The sequence below is a fragment of the Agelaius tricolor genome, unplaced genomic scaffold, assembly GCF_023055355.1.
Source record: "Agelaius tricolor isolate 1412-34295 unplaced genomic scaffold, bAgeTri1.0.p SCAF_12, whole genome shotgun sequence".
NCBI classification, from domain to species: domain Eukaryota; kingdom Metazoa; phylum Chordata; class Aves; order Passeriformes; family Icteridae; genus Agelaius; species Agelaius tricolor.
In genome coordinates, this window is record NW_027269272.1 from 16,113,921 (window position 1) to 16,128,591 (window position 14,671).

At 41.9% G+C, this 14,671-nt stretch overlaps 1 protein-coding gene across 3 annotated transcripts in view; it reads right to left on the reverse strand.

Moving 5' to 3' along the window:
- LPP (LIM domain containing preferred translocation partner in lipoma) overlaps nt 1-14,671 on the reverse strand; it is a 332,580-nt gene that overhangs the window by 73,110 nt on the left and 244,799 nt on the right. For all 3 annotated transcript variants that reach the window (XM_071437786.1, XM_071437787.1, XM_071437788.1), the window contains one exon: nt 10,995-11,118. In XM_071437786.1, coding sequence (XP_071293887.1) covers nt 10,995-11,118 — 124 coding nt within the window. The remainder of the gene's footprint in view (nt 1-10,994; nt 11,119-14,671) is intronic.

Sequence of the window (14,671 nt, forward strand, 5' to 3'; positions counted from 1 at the left end):
TTATTTATGCATTTTAAGATTCTCACTAATTCCAGCCACGGGACAGAAATGAGAAGCAGCTGCGCAGCTCGTGGAGATGACAGCAAGAACACGTGACCAGAATTAGCTCCACGTTGGCAGTGACGTTCGCTAGGACTTTCCTGTCCAGAAGAGCTGGCTTCATGTGACAGTCTTCTGCACGGCATAAAGGACCCACATTAGAGTCCTTTCTAAATGTCTCCCTCCAGCTCAGCCAGACACAATTCCTTAGCTCATGTGATCACAAACTCTGCACTAAAAAGAGTAGAAAGTCAATATTATCATGTCCCAGCCATTCATCAACACAAGTGAAAATTCAAGGTAAAAGGCTTCAGGCTTTCTGCAGTTTTTTTGACAGTCACATGCTGAATTCACTTGTCTTTCACAGCAAGCACATAGTGAGGAAATAGAGACATTTAAAAAGCTGTGTTTTTTTCCAAGTGTAATTTTAAATGACAACAAAAGCAACTAAAACTCACACAAAAAGTATCCCTTCCTTCAACCTGCACTCACAAAGAATGCAGCACATCACCTGCCCAGATTGCCCCTGACAGTACAGACAGAATCAGAACATGTACTGAGCAGATAGTAAGTTATTAACCTCTCAAGATATTGTCTGGAACCAGAATTTGTTGAGGAAATTGTATATTAAAGTTCAACACTGCTGCTAACTGAACACAGCCTGATTCACAGCTTTAAACAGACAACTTAGCATGGCTGGGACAGTGATTTGAAAGAATCTACAAAACAGAATAATTCACATCCCACACCCAGCTGTCTGTCCTTAGCAGTGGACAGTACCTTAGGCTGTGGAAGATGGTTGTACCCATACCTCTAAACTCTCAACAAAGGGATCTGCTATTGCCATGATGTTTTACTGAACCACTTGTGTTCAATGGGGAGATGCATTTGTCAACTGCCAGAACTCATGTCCCTACCTGTGCTGTCCCCTTTTGACCCTGGTGCTGTGAACACAGTTTTTCAGAGGTTTAGCTCTTAGCTCACACTTACAGAAGTAATTATTTCTACATCTCTGTGCATGTCTTGGCAGACACACAAGGAAAAAAAAAAAAAAGCAAATGAGCAAGTTGCTAAATGAAAGCTGGTGACAAGGTATCAGATGTAGTCTCCCATCTCCACTTTGCACCCACAGTGATCCTATTGCTATTGACGTTGCCTGTTTCCCTCAATGGGGCTGGCTGACACAGGGCCATGGGACAGGCACGGTGCTTCGCCACTCTCTCCTGCTCAGCTGACACCATCTGTGCTGGCACGGTACAGGCAGGGGACATCTCTACTGCAGGTTTCACAAATCAAAAGAGGTTTACTCTTGGCTGCTTGTAGCATCCCAAATGTCTGCCAGGGCTGGCTTCTCGTGATCTGCCTGCCAGTTTGAGATGACAGTCTCCTGACCCTAGAGCAGCAGTTGTGACCTTGGCTTGTAGCCAGAGACATGAAAACATGTGTTCATGACATGACATGATGAACAGCAAGGTGCATTTGGAAGCATGAAAACAGTGCAGCTTACTAAAACCAGCGGGAAAGTTTGGCTACTTTTGCTTCTTTTCATTCTTTTAATCCTCCCCTACCTCTTCGCACCACTGAGAATCACTCTGTATTGATTATGCTGACATTGACAGCAGAGTTGGAATTTTTTTTTTCGCATCTCAGATGAGAAAGTGGGTTATGATTCATCTCACTGAATCTGAGTCAAAGCAATTCCGTATAAAAAACCAAACAGTTTTGATGCATTTCCATCAGAAGAGAAGAGGCTGGAGAACACTCAGCAAATGAGACAGTCCTGTCTAATTCTTCTTTTTAACACATTTCACTCTCAGATAAAATCTGTCCTTTTGCCCCACTGGAAATAACTCATTTTGAGTTAATGACACTAAAATACCCCCAAAAGCTACTAGCAAAAGACAAACCACCCTATCAAAAAAAGACAGCATGAGACAAATGCCATCAGAAGAAATAACAAATGCCACACTGTGCCCCACTTCCGTGGAACAGTGATTGCTAGAGTGGAAAGTAACAGATTATGGTGAATTATCAATTTTCCTAATAGCCTTGAACTACCTAAATGCTGAAGTGTGCTAACATTAGTGGGTACATTACATTAACAGCAGTTAAAATGATCAAGTATGACCCTGGAGCACATTTTCCCCCCTTTCTTCTTTTCATAGCCTTGTTACTAACCCTGGAAAATAGGGTTTCTGCTCAGCATGCTGGGAAGAGCCTTCAGACTGGTTGTGATTTCTTATCAGACAAGGCTCACAAGTCCATTTTGGTTGATTTTCACATAAAATAAAGAGCATGGCCATAGTTTTGGGTAAGGCATGGAACTTGAAGGAATTCTAGGCTCAATTCCCACTTCACTACTGTATCTCAGCATGACTCTGGGTGAGTCATCTGAACTCTTCCAGTCTGCCCCTCACTTGTAAATTAGGGACAGTAATTTCCTAGCCCATTTTCAGTTTCAGAACTCTGAGGGATGCACCCTGTTCCTACTCCATGTCTAATTTGCACATATTACAGTGTGACCACAGCCTTGGATGCCACTGCAGCACAATGAGCCATAGTGGAACACGGGAGAAAACTGCAAATTTAGTCCACAGAGCTTCAAAGAAAAGGTGAGCTGTTCAGTTTTAAAAAGCAAAGAAAGGGCTCCTTTCTGTCAGGTCACGTAGACAAGTAACTCAAAACAAAGAAATTAAACTGTTTTCATGTTACTGGGACAAAGATTTATCCAAGAGTGCATTGCTGGAAGGGCTTCTAACTCCAGCTCCAAAACTGAATGCCTATGCCTCACTTGACAACTTAGCTACAAGTCATGACAAAAGAATGTCTTGAGGCTTTAAACACTCCAAAGCCCTATCTGAAGTGAAAATTATTCCTATAATATTACAGTCCAGGAAAACATTCTCACTCATTCATAGAAACATGCATACACACACTCCCTCTCAAAATACCTGTGAGAATTTAGAGTTTATGATATCCCAGATGGAGGAAGCTCCTGATATCACTCACTTCCATAAAACAGGAGAACCAACCTTCTCCATCCTGTATGTCCTAGACTAACAGTCCATCTCCTGCCCCCGGCCTGAGCAAGGAGATCCCCAACGAGGGATCCTCCAGCTGCCACAATTTTAATCAGGTGATGACATCCCCACAGAGAACCCCCAGAGGCCAGCCAGCTCATTTCATGAGGAGCAGGAAATAGACATCAGGTAGGTCCTGTTTTTGCTTAGTGATCTGAGCCAGCTACAGACTAATGAACTGCAGCTGAAGACTTGATGGCTCACTATCAAATTTTCAGCCCTTTCAGTCCACAGAGACTTTACTTGACTTTGTAAGTTCATAATGAATAAGCTGGATTGTCTTTGAATTGTCAAATTAAGGTAGAAATATTTAGGTTGCTTCCATGTAGGACTGTTAAATATGGCAGGTTGGCTAATAGCCTCATCATTTTTCAAAGGTTTTTCTGGAAGATGAGCTTTCCTATCCATCTTTACAAGTCCTAGCACACTAAGGAGCCTCTCACAATGAAAGAGGTATCCACTACCCTCATGGATTTCTTTTTTCATGGCTATGTTAATTTTTAAACATGCTGAAAAATCATGTAGAATACAGCTGTACTTTAGAAAGACACATCTCTGAATTTCATTATCACATTTCACTCCTCTCAGAAGACAGCAGGAAATTATCAGTTTTTATTTACTAACTTTCAGGACAAACCTAATTTCATTCATGGCCTGAAACCCAACTCTCTTTCACAGCATACAGGTGATCATGGGAATCCCTTTGATTCAATGCTACTCCAGAATTCTGAACTTATTCTTCATTAAATAACCTCTGCATCAAAAATAAGTTCTGTTTAAAAGTAAGAGTATGTCTATGTTGACTGCCAGCAATTCAAGCTAAACCAGGGAAATAAAAACACAGAAAAAGTCATGCTGCTTGCTACCTGTTCCAGCTGGGATTTTATGACCTACAGTAACAAAGGGTAATTGTGGTTTTGATTCAAGATTTAGATCCCATCTGTGAAGCAGTGGTGGTCTCTTAAGAGACTGTGCTTCAGAAACACTCATGATGCAAAGTCTTGACCACTCTTGTGTGGATTAGCAGAGGAAAACAGAAGGTAAGCCTCTTGTCTCCTGGCCCATCTGGGTACCAAGTGCTCAGAACTTAGGGAAGTGCAACCTTCTCTGATTCCTGACTGCTACATCTCTTGGATCTTCGTGTAAAAGATGTGCACTCAAGCCTTTATAAGGCTAAGATATCTGGCATAAAAAGATCTAGGCACTTAACTTCATAAAGTATGTTTCCCAGAATTAATACAGAGTAAGATGTGGATAGGATCAACATCAGGAAGAATCGAACTTTTGCATCCATTTCCAGTCTTTCAAATGCTTGAGAAGCAACTTAGATCAGCTCAAAGCCTCTTGCCTTTCTCATGGCTGGAGGTAAGTGCATGTAGATATGGTATATTTTGCTCTCCAACTACTCACTGGCTTACTCTTTTTCTCTTCTTACTTTGAAATTGTGGGCTAAAATTCACGATCTAGGTTGCATTGAGATTACTCTTATAAATTTGCTCTACCTTGCTGTGCAAGGATGCCAGCAGGCAGAGGACTCCCTGAAAAGAAGCTAGACGAGGGTGGCACGTATTGACAGAAGTGAGACTGAAGAAACCGGCTCTGAAAGCCATTTACCAAGATAATTAAAGCCCCTGGGGAGCAGAGGGAGGGTGACTCCCCTTGCGGCAGGCCACAACAGGGCCGCTGGCTGTTGATGGCGCTGCACTGTGACCTCCCTGAGCAGAGTTTGCTCCCAGGCTTTGTAGCCTCTGTGCAAACGCTGGAATATGGCTTGAACATTAAAAAAAATTACTTGAATGACAATGGAGAAAAGGGTCCCCATTATATGTCTGTTCTTCCTGCTTTTGTGAGCGGTTACATAACAGAAAATGACTGTCAGCTCATCAGTTGTTGAAAGTCTAACCTACTATTTTCTGACCCAGATGTTGTTCAAATGAGGACAGACACCATCTTGCACCAGGACCCCTGCCTTTAGACAAAAGACACATCACATTACATGGCAAAATTAGAGTGTAATTATGCTCTTGTAATAATAATATGCTTCTTTTAATGATAACCTTTTCAGAACAGATCTAAGAGTACGGGCAAGATATGACAACTTTCAGTTTCTTTTTCTGGTAAAACTTCAGATGAAACCAAGTGGCTACTTCTGCCTTTTAGAGGCTGCTGATATGCCTGACCAAGATTGAAATGCAACACATATCATGTTCAATTTCGAGCCTCTAGAACTGTACAGTGCTCAGAGCCATGCCAAAGGGACAAAGACAGCATGAACCAAAGGAAGTCATACCTGGACCATCCAGTGTGTCTCCTCAGCTGAACCTCCTACGACTCCACCTCACTCGCTCCCAAACCTGACTTGGACTGCTACCTCCTAACCCTTGTCCTGATCCTCAAGAAGTAAAATTAGGGAACACATTCAACACTGTTTGGATACCAGGTCTCTGGTCCTATTGAAGGAATTTTAGCTTATGAATGGAAGCCAAATGGAGATGCAAAGCCAGTGATGGGAAAGGTTGGCAGAGCCTTGGCAGATTCAATACTGGCATCACTTATCATTCTTTAATCTTAACTGTGACATGACATCTCAAAGAACCACTGGAGATGAAGGCTTCTCCACGGGGATGCACATATGACTGCTGCTGCTAATTATCTCCAGCAAATTTGGTGAAAAAGGAAAAAATTAAGTTTGAAAAGGTAAAACAATCTGCCACAGGTCAAGATGTCACGATGAGAAGTAGAAAAGAAAGTCAAGCCTCCTATTCCTTGGTCTTGTTCTTCAATCCAATTCTGCACCATCTCTCCCATCGTCAAAGCCAGGGTACACAGAAAATACACATAAAAAACCTGTATCTCCTGAATTATCAGCTCAAACTTAAATCATGATTCCTTTACTGCATAAAATGAGTATTTCCCACAGGATGATTTTGGCATCTCTTTTCTCCCCATGCATCCCTACAGCATGCTGGAACTACAAAAGGAGACTGTTACATTATTCAATACATGAAGTTGGTGGTTCCTTTGGTAGCTCTGAGCATTTATGGTAAAATACCAGTGAGAGTTTCTTCCCACCAGTCAGGGAAACTGCTGTGGGGAGTGACTCAGCTGGGACATGGTCCAGAAGGCAACAGGAGATGAGGGGCCCCAATGGCACTTTTCCAGTCTTAATCAGCAGTCTGCATGGTGATAGAGACTGATAAGCTGCCAGAAGTAATTTCTTTCTATAAGACTTGAAACAGTGGTCCAGAACAGTTGTGATCTGTGTGTGTGTGTGTATTTGGTTGGGGTTTTTAAAATGCAGAATCAAGGGCTGTAATTTCCCATGGCGGCCAACAAACAATTTTGATAGTTTCATTTTAATCTCCTATAAGTATCCATTTCTCCTCCTTCAACCTTACCCAATTTCCACTCCACTAGGTATTATTTTTTCCAAACAAATCAGACATGCCTGTCTATAATAGCATATTTATCAACAGGAAGGGCTGTGATAGAGAGAAACTATCCCTACTGCACAGAGCATAAGACATTTGGGAATCCTTTCTAATAAAAAGGGATTTGATTAAAGACAGCCAACTACCACAGATCAGCAACTTAATCATCAGTAAAGAAGGAAGAGCAGCTTAGACTCAAAAGACTTTAATTTGCTGATCTGCCAAGGACTTCCCAGGAGTAGTCACTCCACAAGTTACTCCAGAATCTGCAAGGAGGTTGGAGGAGACATACCCCAAGGATTGGGGTGCTTAGACTTATTATAGTAGTTTGGTCTTAACAAAAGTTAGGCAGAATACCCAATATACACGTTTAACTCCTAAAAATTCACAAGAATTAAAAAAAAAAATTCTTATGCCTAGTGATATTTCCATACTTAAGCATTGCCTTGCCAATGGCAGCTAGAGGATTTCCCTGGATTGTGCTGCTGTGGTAAGTCCTGGAAAGACAAAGCTGCCAGCTGTGATCGTGCTGCTTCCAAACATCTCCAGCATGCTGCTCCTGGCTCCCACCACACTCCCAGGCTCCCCAGGAGGACAGTGTGATCCATGCCCGGCTGCCAGCTGTGAGTGCTTGGGTGAGCAATCCCTGCCTAGAACCGTTCCCCCAACTCTGAAATCACTTTCAGTGGTTTCCACCTGGGAAGCTGCAGAGAGGTTCAGTAAACACAGACTGGATGGAACTGCTGGCTGCCCAGCTCCTCAGCTCAGCTCACTGGGTCTGACAGAATTTCCAGGGCAAAGAGACAACTTGAGTGACTACTACTCCTCTTCCTTCCCAAGGAGCCTTCACCCTGCCCACTGCTGGGCAGATTCTGCTGACTACAGAACCAAGATGGCTTGACTGAAAACCAGAGATACAGTGAATAAACTTGCAGAAGGAAGTTCATTACACAGAAGATCCCAGAGTGTGGGCAGACCAAGTAAAATGACCTTTCTCCAGCCTGACAGTTCAAATGTAATTATTCCAACAAATTATTTTCATGACTTAATATAACGCCTTGCAGCTTTCTAGCAAGGTTAATTAGATTCTTCAATTCAAAACCTATCTGCTCTTAACCAACTTTTAATATGCTGAAATCCAGTTTTCTAAATTCAAACTAATAAAAGTGATTAGCTGACAGCTATCTGGTATGCTACAATTACCATGGCATTTAGACCTCAGGCATAAGATATTTAATGCAAATCAGAGTCAATGTCTCTGCCCATTTGTCCTTCTTCGGATTACTTGATCAATGTGCCATATGAATCCTGTACAGTCCACACTACCATGCTAAACAACTAAAGAACAAGGGCAGAGATATTGGTTGAGACAGTTAACCAAAGTTGAAAGACTCTTTTTCCCTCCCACACTTAATTTGTTCTTTCCAGATGAGCATGAAGTTACTGAAGGCACTGGCTGACAGCTCAAGCAGAGATGAGTATTTAGTTCTGACATAGCCAGAATTAGTACAAAACTCCCGGCCTGCACTGCCATATCAGAGAGCTTCATCCACTGTGACTCCAGAGACCCAGGGAGGAGCCTGGGCTGGAGCAAAACTAGGAAGATGAGAGCAGCCTACCTCTTTCACTGTGATGCCTTAAGTTTTAGCTTTCATATTTTTTCAATTCTGCACTGCCTTAGTGTGTGACTCTAAACTTTATATTAAGTGTTAGCAAGTTTTCTTCACAGTTTAGTCAGACAAAACAATTCTTTCCCAGCCTGAGAACCAAGGACACCGCTGTCAAGAAGGATAAACAACAGTGAATTGAGGAGAGCAATCTGGGAGGATGGGACTTCATAACCTGAAGCTTTAATTGGACAATTGACCCCAATATGTAAATGAACCAAAACTTATAAAAGTGTGAAAACTTGTGACTGGTTGACCATTTTGCATCCATCTTGGGTCCATCTTGGACAGAACCACAGCTGGGCTCTGGTACTGCCCAAGCTGTATTCTTTGAAGGCCTTTTAATAAACACCTACTTTATTCCTTTTACTCTGTCTAGCCTCTGTTCCAGGTCAGCCTCTTCAGACATCAACTGTACCTAAAAAGCAGCTGTGCTCCAGCATTCTGTGTTTTGTTAGACAGAAAAGCTCCCAGAAGGCTGTATGGGGCACAGCATGCTCAGGGAGATGAGGAGATGTCCAGCCCAACACATGGTTCTTTGGCACATCAGGAATGCCAAGGCTGGACATCACCTCAGAAATGAACTTCAGTGGCACACAGTGCAATCAGAAGATCAATCAGGTGCAGCTGGTAATTACACATGACCTGCCCAGGGTAGGACTAAGGTTGTTGTTTGATTTTTCCACCATGCATCATGCATGATTATTCTATCTTTGATTATGCTACTGTTTATATAAATAACACTGGCAAAACTTCAGAGTGTTCTGAAGCCTCCTTTCCATTTTCTTGTCTCCTGCTGAATTAAGAGCTAATGGCATGGCATTGGTCTGACATTGGTCTGATCTGATAGCCAAATTGATGACCTGAGAGACTTTATGTTCCCACCCTTTCAGCTATGCATCCCTTTTGGATGAGGAAACTTTGATGTACCACCCTCTCCAACAGAGCAGAGCAATCTTAGTCATACAATATTAGTCTGCAAAATCTGAGCTTTGCAGCTTCATAAATACAAGTGGTAAACAAAACTAAAACTTCACTTCAGGAAGCAATTTTTGAGCTGTGAGGAAAATTAATCACTAGAACAGCTTATCAGGGTAGGTGGTTGACTCACCATTGCTTGAAGTTTTTAAGATAAGATTAGATCCTTTTTTTTTTTTTAAGTCATGATTCAATCATGTTCCTGGGAGAAACTGAGAGTAGGACATTAGGCAGTATAATGGCAAGGTCCTTTCTGACCTTGAGCCTGCGAATCTTCTTTGTTTATCTGCCTATTTTCTTGGGCAAAAAGGAAAATGGAATGGGCTTTGGTCCATCAACCAACTCCTGCCACAGAGTTCTACTTTAAGAAAATTGCTGTAATCAGATCTCATGCTCCAGGGCTTCAGCCATTTGCCTGAAGAGGGCAGGAAAAAAGTTTCCCCCTCTTTCCGGCCCAGCTAATGGCTAAATACATGTTATGTTCATTTGGTTGTAGTTTCATGTTTAAAACATCAGAGAGTGAACCCAAATGGCTATGGACAGAGTCAAAGGCAGAAACACAGAAAATGCTCCCTGGCTATTTTCTATTCAGTTAGCCATTCCTGCTCACACCTCAGATCTGTGATAATCATCAATACTGATGACTATCAGTGTTTAGAGAGAAGACATTTTGATTATTAGGGTGCAGCCACAGAAGGTAGAAGGTACTGATAGAGAATTGGGACTGATACTAACCCCACCTACAAGGGCAATATTTGTTTGATGGGAACATCTTAATCTTCTCATATTATCAGATCCTTTGCCACTGCAAGATCCTTGCTTGTTAGTGAAACTGTGTTCCCGCCCACTTTCTGATTAAACCAGATCACGAAAGCTTCTTTGAGCCAGAAATGTTTCAGTCCAACCAAACTCTATAGCAAATAGATCTGGGGGCAATCTAAATGAATTTTTAAGAAATGTTGAAATAAAGGAATATAAAGAACACAAAATGAATGGCCTGCCCCAGTCTTTAACTCTACAAACTAGAGAGTTTGTTTCATAATAACATTATTACCCAAGCCTGTAAGAAACTAAGCACACAGGCAGATCCATTGATCTCACCATCATCGAGTGCCCAAGACTCTTTGATTTCAATGCAGAGTTCAGAGGTCTTACCACCTATGTTTCATGTAAAGGCAAGATATAATTCTACACCTATAGGTACCTAAGATAACTATACTCTATACCACTTAAGAAGGAAATTAGATGTGTATCTTTTTCCAGGTAAGGAAGATGACACTGTTATGAACCAATCAGTCCAGATTTGTCTTACTTGTATTTGTTGGACCCAATTTTGGGTCCCCATGTATAACCAACCTGATTGACTCAAAATGGATTTTCTTTTAATCTGTGCCAGCACACAGAAAATGAAAATCCATGCCTTGGAAGCAGAACACATTTACACTGCCAGATTTTTTTGCAGCTGCAATGAGAAGGGATGGGGCAGGCAGGCACGACAGCGACTGCACCTGAATTCAGACTGGTAGCCTGGAAGCTGGGGACAGATGGTGTGAAAATGAACCAGACACTGAAAAATTCAACTTTATATCCAGTAAGACTATAAACATACAGTGAGTGAGCATGAGATTTATGCTGAAATTACAGAGGAATTCCTATGGATGATTACACTTCCAGCCCAAGCATGGAAAGCACATCCATCAAAACGAGTGTCACTACATTACCAGTGCAGTTGTCAGGCCTCCCATTACTGAACCCAGTAAATACAGAAGAGGACGACAAACACTTGTGACATGGCTCACCAAAGTACTCATCAGATGGAGGATTCTCCATGTCATACAGCATTTTCTTGGTCAGGTGTTCCAGCTCATCCTCAGGTCTGAAGGCAGGAGTGCTTGATGTAGGTCCAGAGCTTGGATACCCACTCTGAAAAAAAAAAAAGAACAGCCTGTGATGTGGTATAAAAGCATTCACACAGTAAGGGGCTATATTGGCTGCTCAGTGTTGAACTTAATTCTTCATTTAGTGTTGAATTTTTTTAAGACACAAGGGATTCAAGCAAGTAAACACCTTACTTAATGTAATGAAAATGGACTCTGAAGAACATCCAGTTAAGTACTATATATCCTCCTATAATGGGAAATATCCTGTGCCTCATAATTAGATGTCTACTGGGTAGCACATAATAATAAAAAAGAAGATTATTCCAAGAATAACTTGATACAAATGTTCTCCAAAACTGAAAAAGGCTTTGGAAGCATTTAAGTTTAGACTTGGTAAAAGTTCCCATCACTTAACAACACAACATAAATGATAATTCTTCCGTGGTAGAGTATATGGACAAAGACAGATAATCCCAAGCTGCTAGTTATGTTCTCTTGTTTGTTTCGACACAAATCCTGCTGTTAACTTTAGTGAGATCAGGTGCTGGTCCACAGAGATTTTTAGTACTGGAGATACAAAGGTTTTAATATGTGTGTAGAACCTGAGATCTCTTGGCCTTCATAAGCTAACAGCTGCATACAGTATTTGCAGCCTGTCTAAGAGAGTCTTCTCCCTGGAAAACACCAAAAGTATGGCATATTTTGAGAAGCACAGAAATAGTCTTGTGCCTAGAAGTTTCTTAGAAGAAGCTAAGTTTGGTGTCCATAAGGAGGAACTCAGTCATCTCAGGACTAAAAAAATGCTGACACCAGCTCTCCTTGTGTGCACTGCTTTCTTGAAAGACTTGCATATGAAAACTAATTTATTTATAAAACACATAATTTCAGTAAAGCAAGTGATTTTATTGATTAATTGCTGCCTACATCAAGGATTGGACCCTTGATATTAAACAAGGAAACATTTTTCCATGCTCCATAACTACTTAAATGGCAAGAAAATGTAAAATCACTGGAGAAACAATACATTGACCACTTCTAGGGACTACATCTGACATGATGAATCTTTATTGAGCCAGTGACGTTCAACAGAGAACAGCAGCTTTAAAGCACTGCACTTCAAGAGAATTAACTATATACTTCCATGCTTTTTTCCTTCAGGCAAGAAGAAGATTTGAAATGAGACATCAATCAATGCAGAGAAGGTCTCAGAATGGCACTTTGTGATAATACTTCAATCACCCACTCCCAAAACCCAAACACCTGCATGTTCCTCACCCCATCATAATTCCTTTTCTAGGGTCCATGCTAAGCTGCACCATCACCCTTCTCACTTGTTGGCCTCAGCAGGGGCCTGTGCCCCCTAGAAGGGCTGGATTTGCTGTGCACACATACTCAATGCAGCAGCTGCACCCACTGCCTGCCCAAAACCCACTCTGTAGCAGAGTAGCAGCAGTTCACGAGGCAGAGGGGTGGCATGGTCCCCTAGGGAAAAAAGTGTACCTGGAATAAGCCCCAGGCTGGATAAATTTCCTTGAAGGGCTGTGCAAGGCCTGTTTGCCACACATTCAGCCTCCCTGACTGAGAACATAGATTGGACCTAACATACATTCAGGTTTTCCCACAGATGTTTTCTTTTTTTTTGCTTATGAATTTTTTTTCTGAACAACATTTAAGGATTTTGTGCATTTCTCCAGGAATTCTAGTTGCCTAGCAGTTGTCTTGAGCATCTGGAAATGCTGAACATCCACATACAGAGCAGTAAACCTTTTTGTACAAATGCAACCATGCTGATGTGTTTGGGTTACCACAACTTACTTGTACACATGGGGAGGCAGACCTGCATTTGCCTTCTAAGTCATTTAAGTGTCATCTCTGTGGGATACATAATTTTGGTGTGGATAAGGCCATTCACATGACTAGAAGTTCTAGAAGCAGGTATTTGACCCAGAACACCCAGACTCCCTTGGCCAGAGCTTTGTGGTTTTTTTTAGAAGGGCTAGTCTACAACTACTTAAAAAAAAAAAAGTTTATTAATAAGTCAATTAAAGTTGTCAAATGTAAGACATTTAATCTTGGAACAACCTGTTTTTTTCCCTTTGCTCTCTTGGTCCTAAGAGCTGATCATGAATCTTTCCTGAACATATATTTTAACACAGCAAGTGCAGCCAAGGATTTATTAGCTTGAGAAATCAATCCAAGCTTCTTAAGGTTCTATTCCAGGTATTGTACCTATTTCAGCTTCCATGCAGAAAAGAATGACCTCTGCCATTCCATCAACAGAGACTCCTTTCCCAGACTTTGTATGGAGAAGACAACATGGTCTGAAGCTGATGATGGCCCCCATCCCTGTATTTCCCATTAGTCATCACCAGTCTCTTCTGCTGGGCTCTGTCCACACATCATTTGAAACACTGCCTTTACCCTTGGGCCCTGCAATATAAATGGACAAGAACAGAAGGCACAAGCCACAGTCTGTTCACAGAAAAGGGCAGTGAGATACACGGAGCTGAAGCGATTTGCTCAGTATCACACATGGGCTCTAAGGCAAAGACGAATCCTGCATCCAGGCTGCTGGGAGCCCGACACTTTCCAGCCTCACACACTGGGGCTCTACCTGGCGTTGCAGACCTACACTGAACACTCTGCAACCCAAAGCCACTGCACCTGCAGGCTACCACAGCCAGGCTTTGGCAGGGGGTGGGTGAAGCCTCTCCCTCATTTCCATGCTGGTTTCCTGTAACTCCCAACTGGGGAGCCCTCCATAACTAATTCATAAGGGCTTGGATTAGGCCCTTTAAAATTAAAGACCAAAACCTGAAGATTTTCAGTTTTGTCTGACTCTCTCTGGTTTTGGAGGCCACACTGCCTCATACATACAATAAATAGGCTGCTCTCGTATTTTATGTACATTGCACTTTTCCATACCAGGCAGATTTCCTATCCAGTACCCAATGTCAGCAGAAATAACAAATACCAACCACAATGTTACGAGACACTTGGACTTATTTCGACTAAAATGCTATGCCTTTTTGACCAGCCTTTAAGTAGTGCTAGGCACATCTTTTTTCCTCCTCCCATAGCACATGCTGACTACGTGCCTCCAGGAAAATGCATTTCATGCATATGAACATGCTGTTTGCTGGGACACGCACACACACAAACATAGAGAGGAAAGTGTATCCTTAGTCCAATACAAAATACTCGTTTCAGCAAAACAGTTTCCTTCCTCCTCCTTTGTTAAGTCAAGGTAAAAATATAACTCTGGCTTTCCTTACAAAACACAGTTGTGGTGTTGTTGTTTATATTAAACTTCCTCTATTTTCTCCTGATCTGTACAATAATCAAGGCTGTCTAGAAATTCAGTTTGCTGTCTGATCTACCAGTTAACTAACTTCACGCATTCTCTTTTCCCCATGCACACACCTCAATGCACACAAATACCCACATTCTTAGCTAGACACAGCTCAAAGAAAGGGACTGCATTGACTTGCAGACCCAAAGCACCACTCTGTCTGGCTAATCACAGAAGCATCAGGGATGATAAACTAACACACGAAAATGGAAAAGAGCCCAGTAAAAAGCTGGCAGGAGGAACC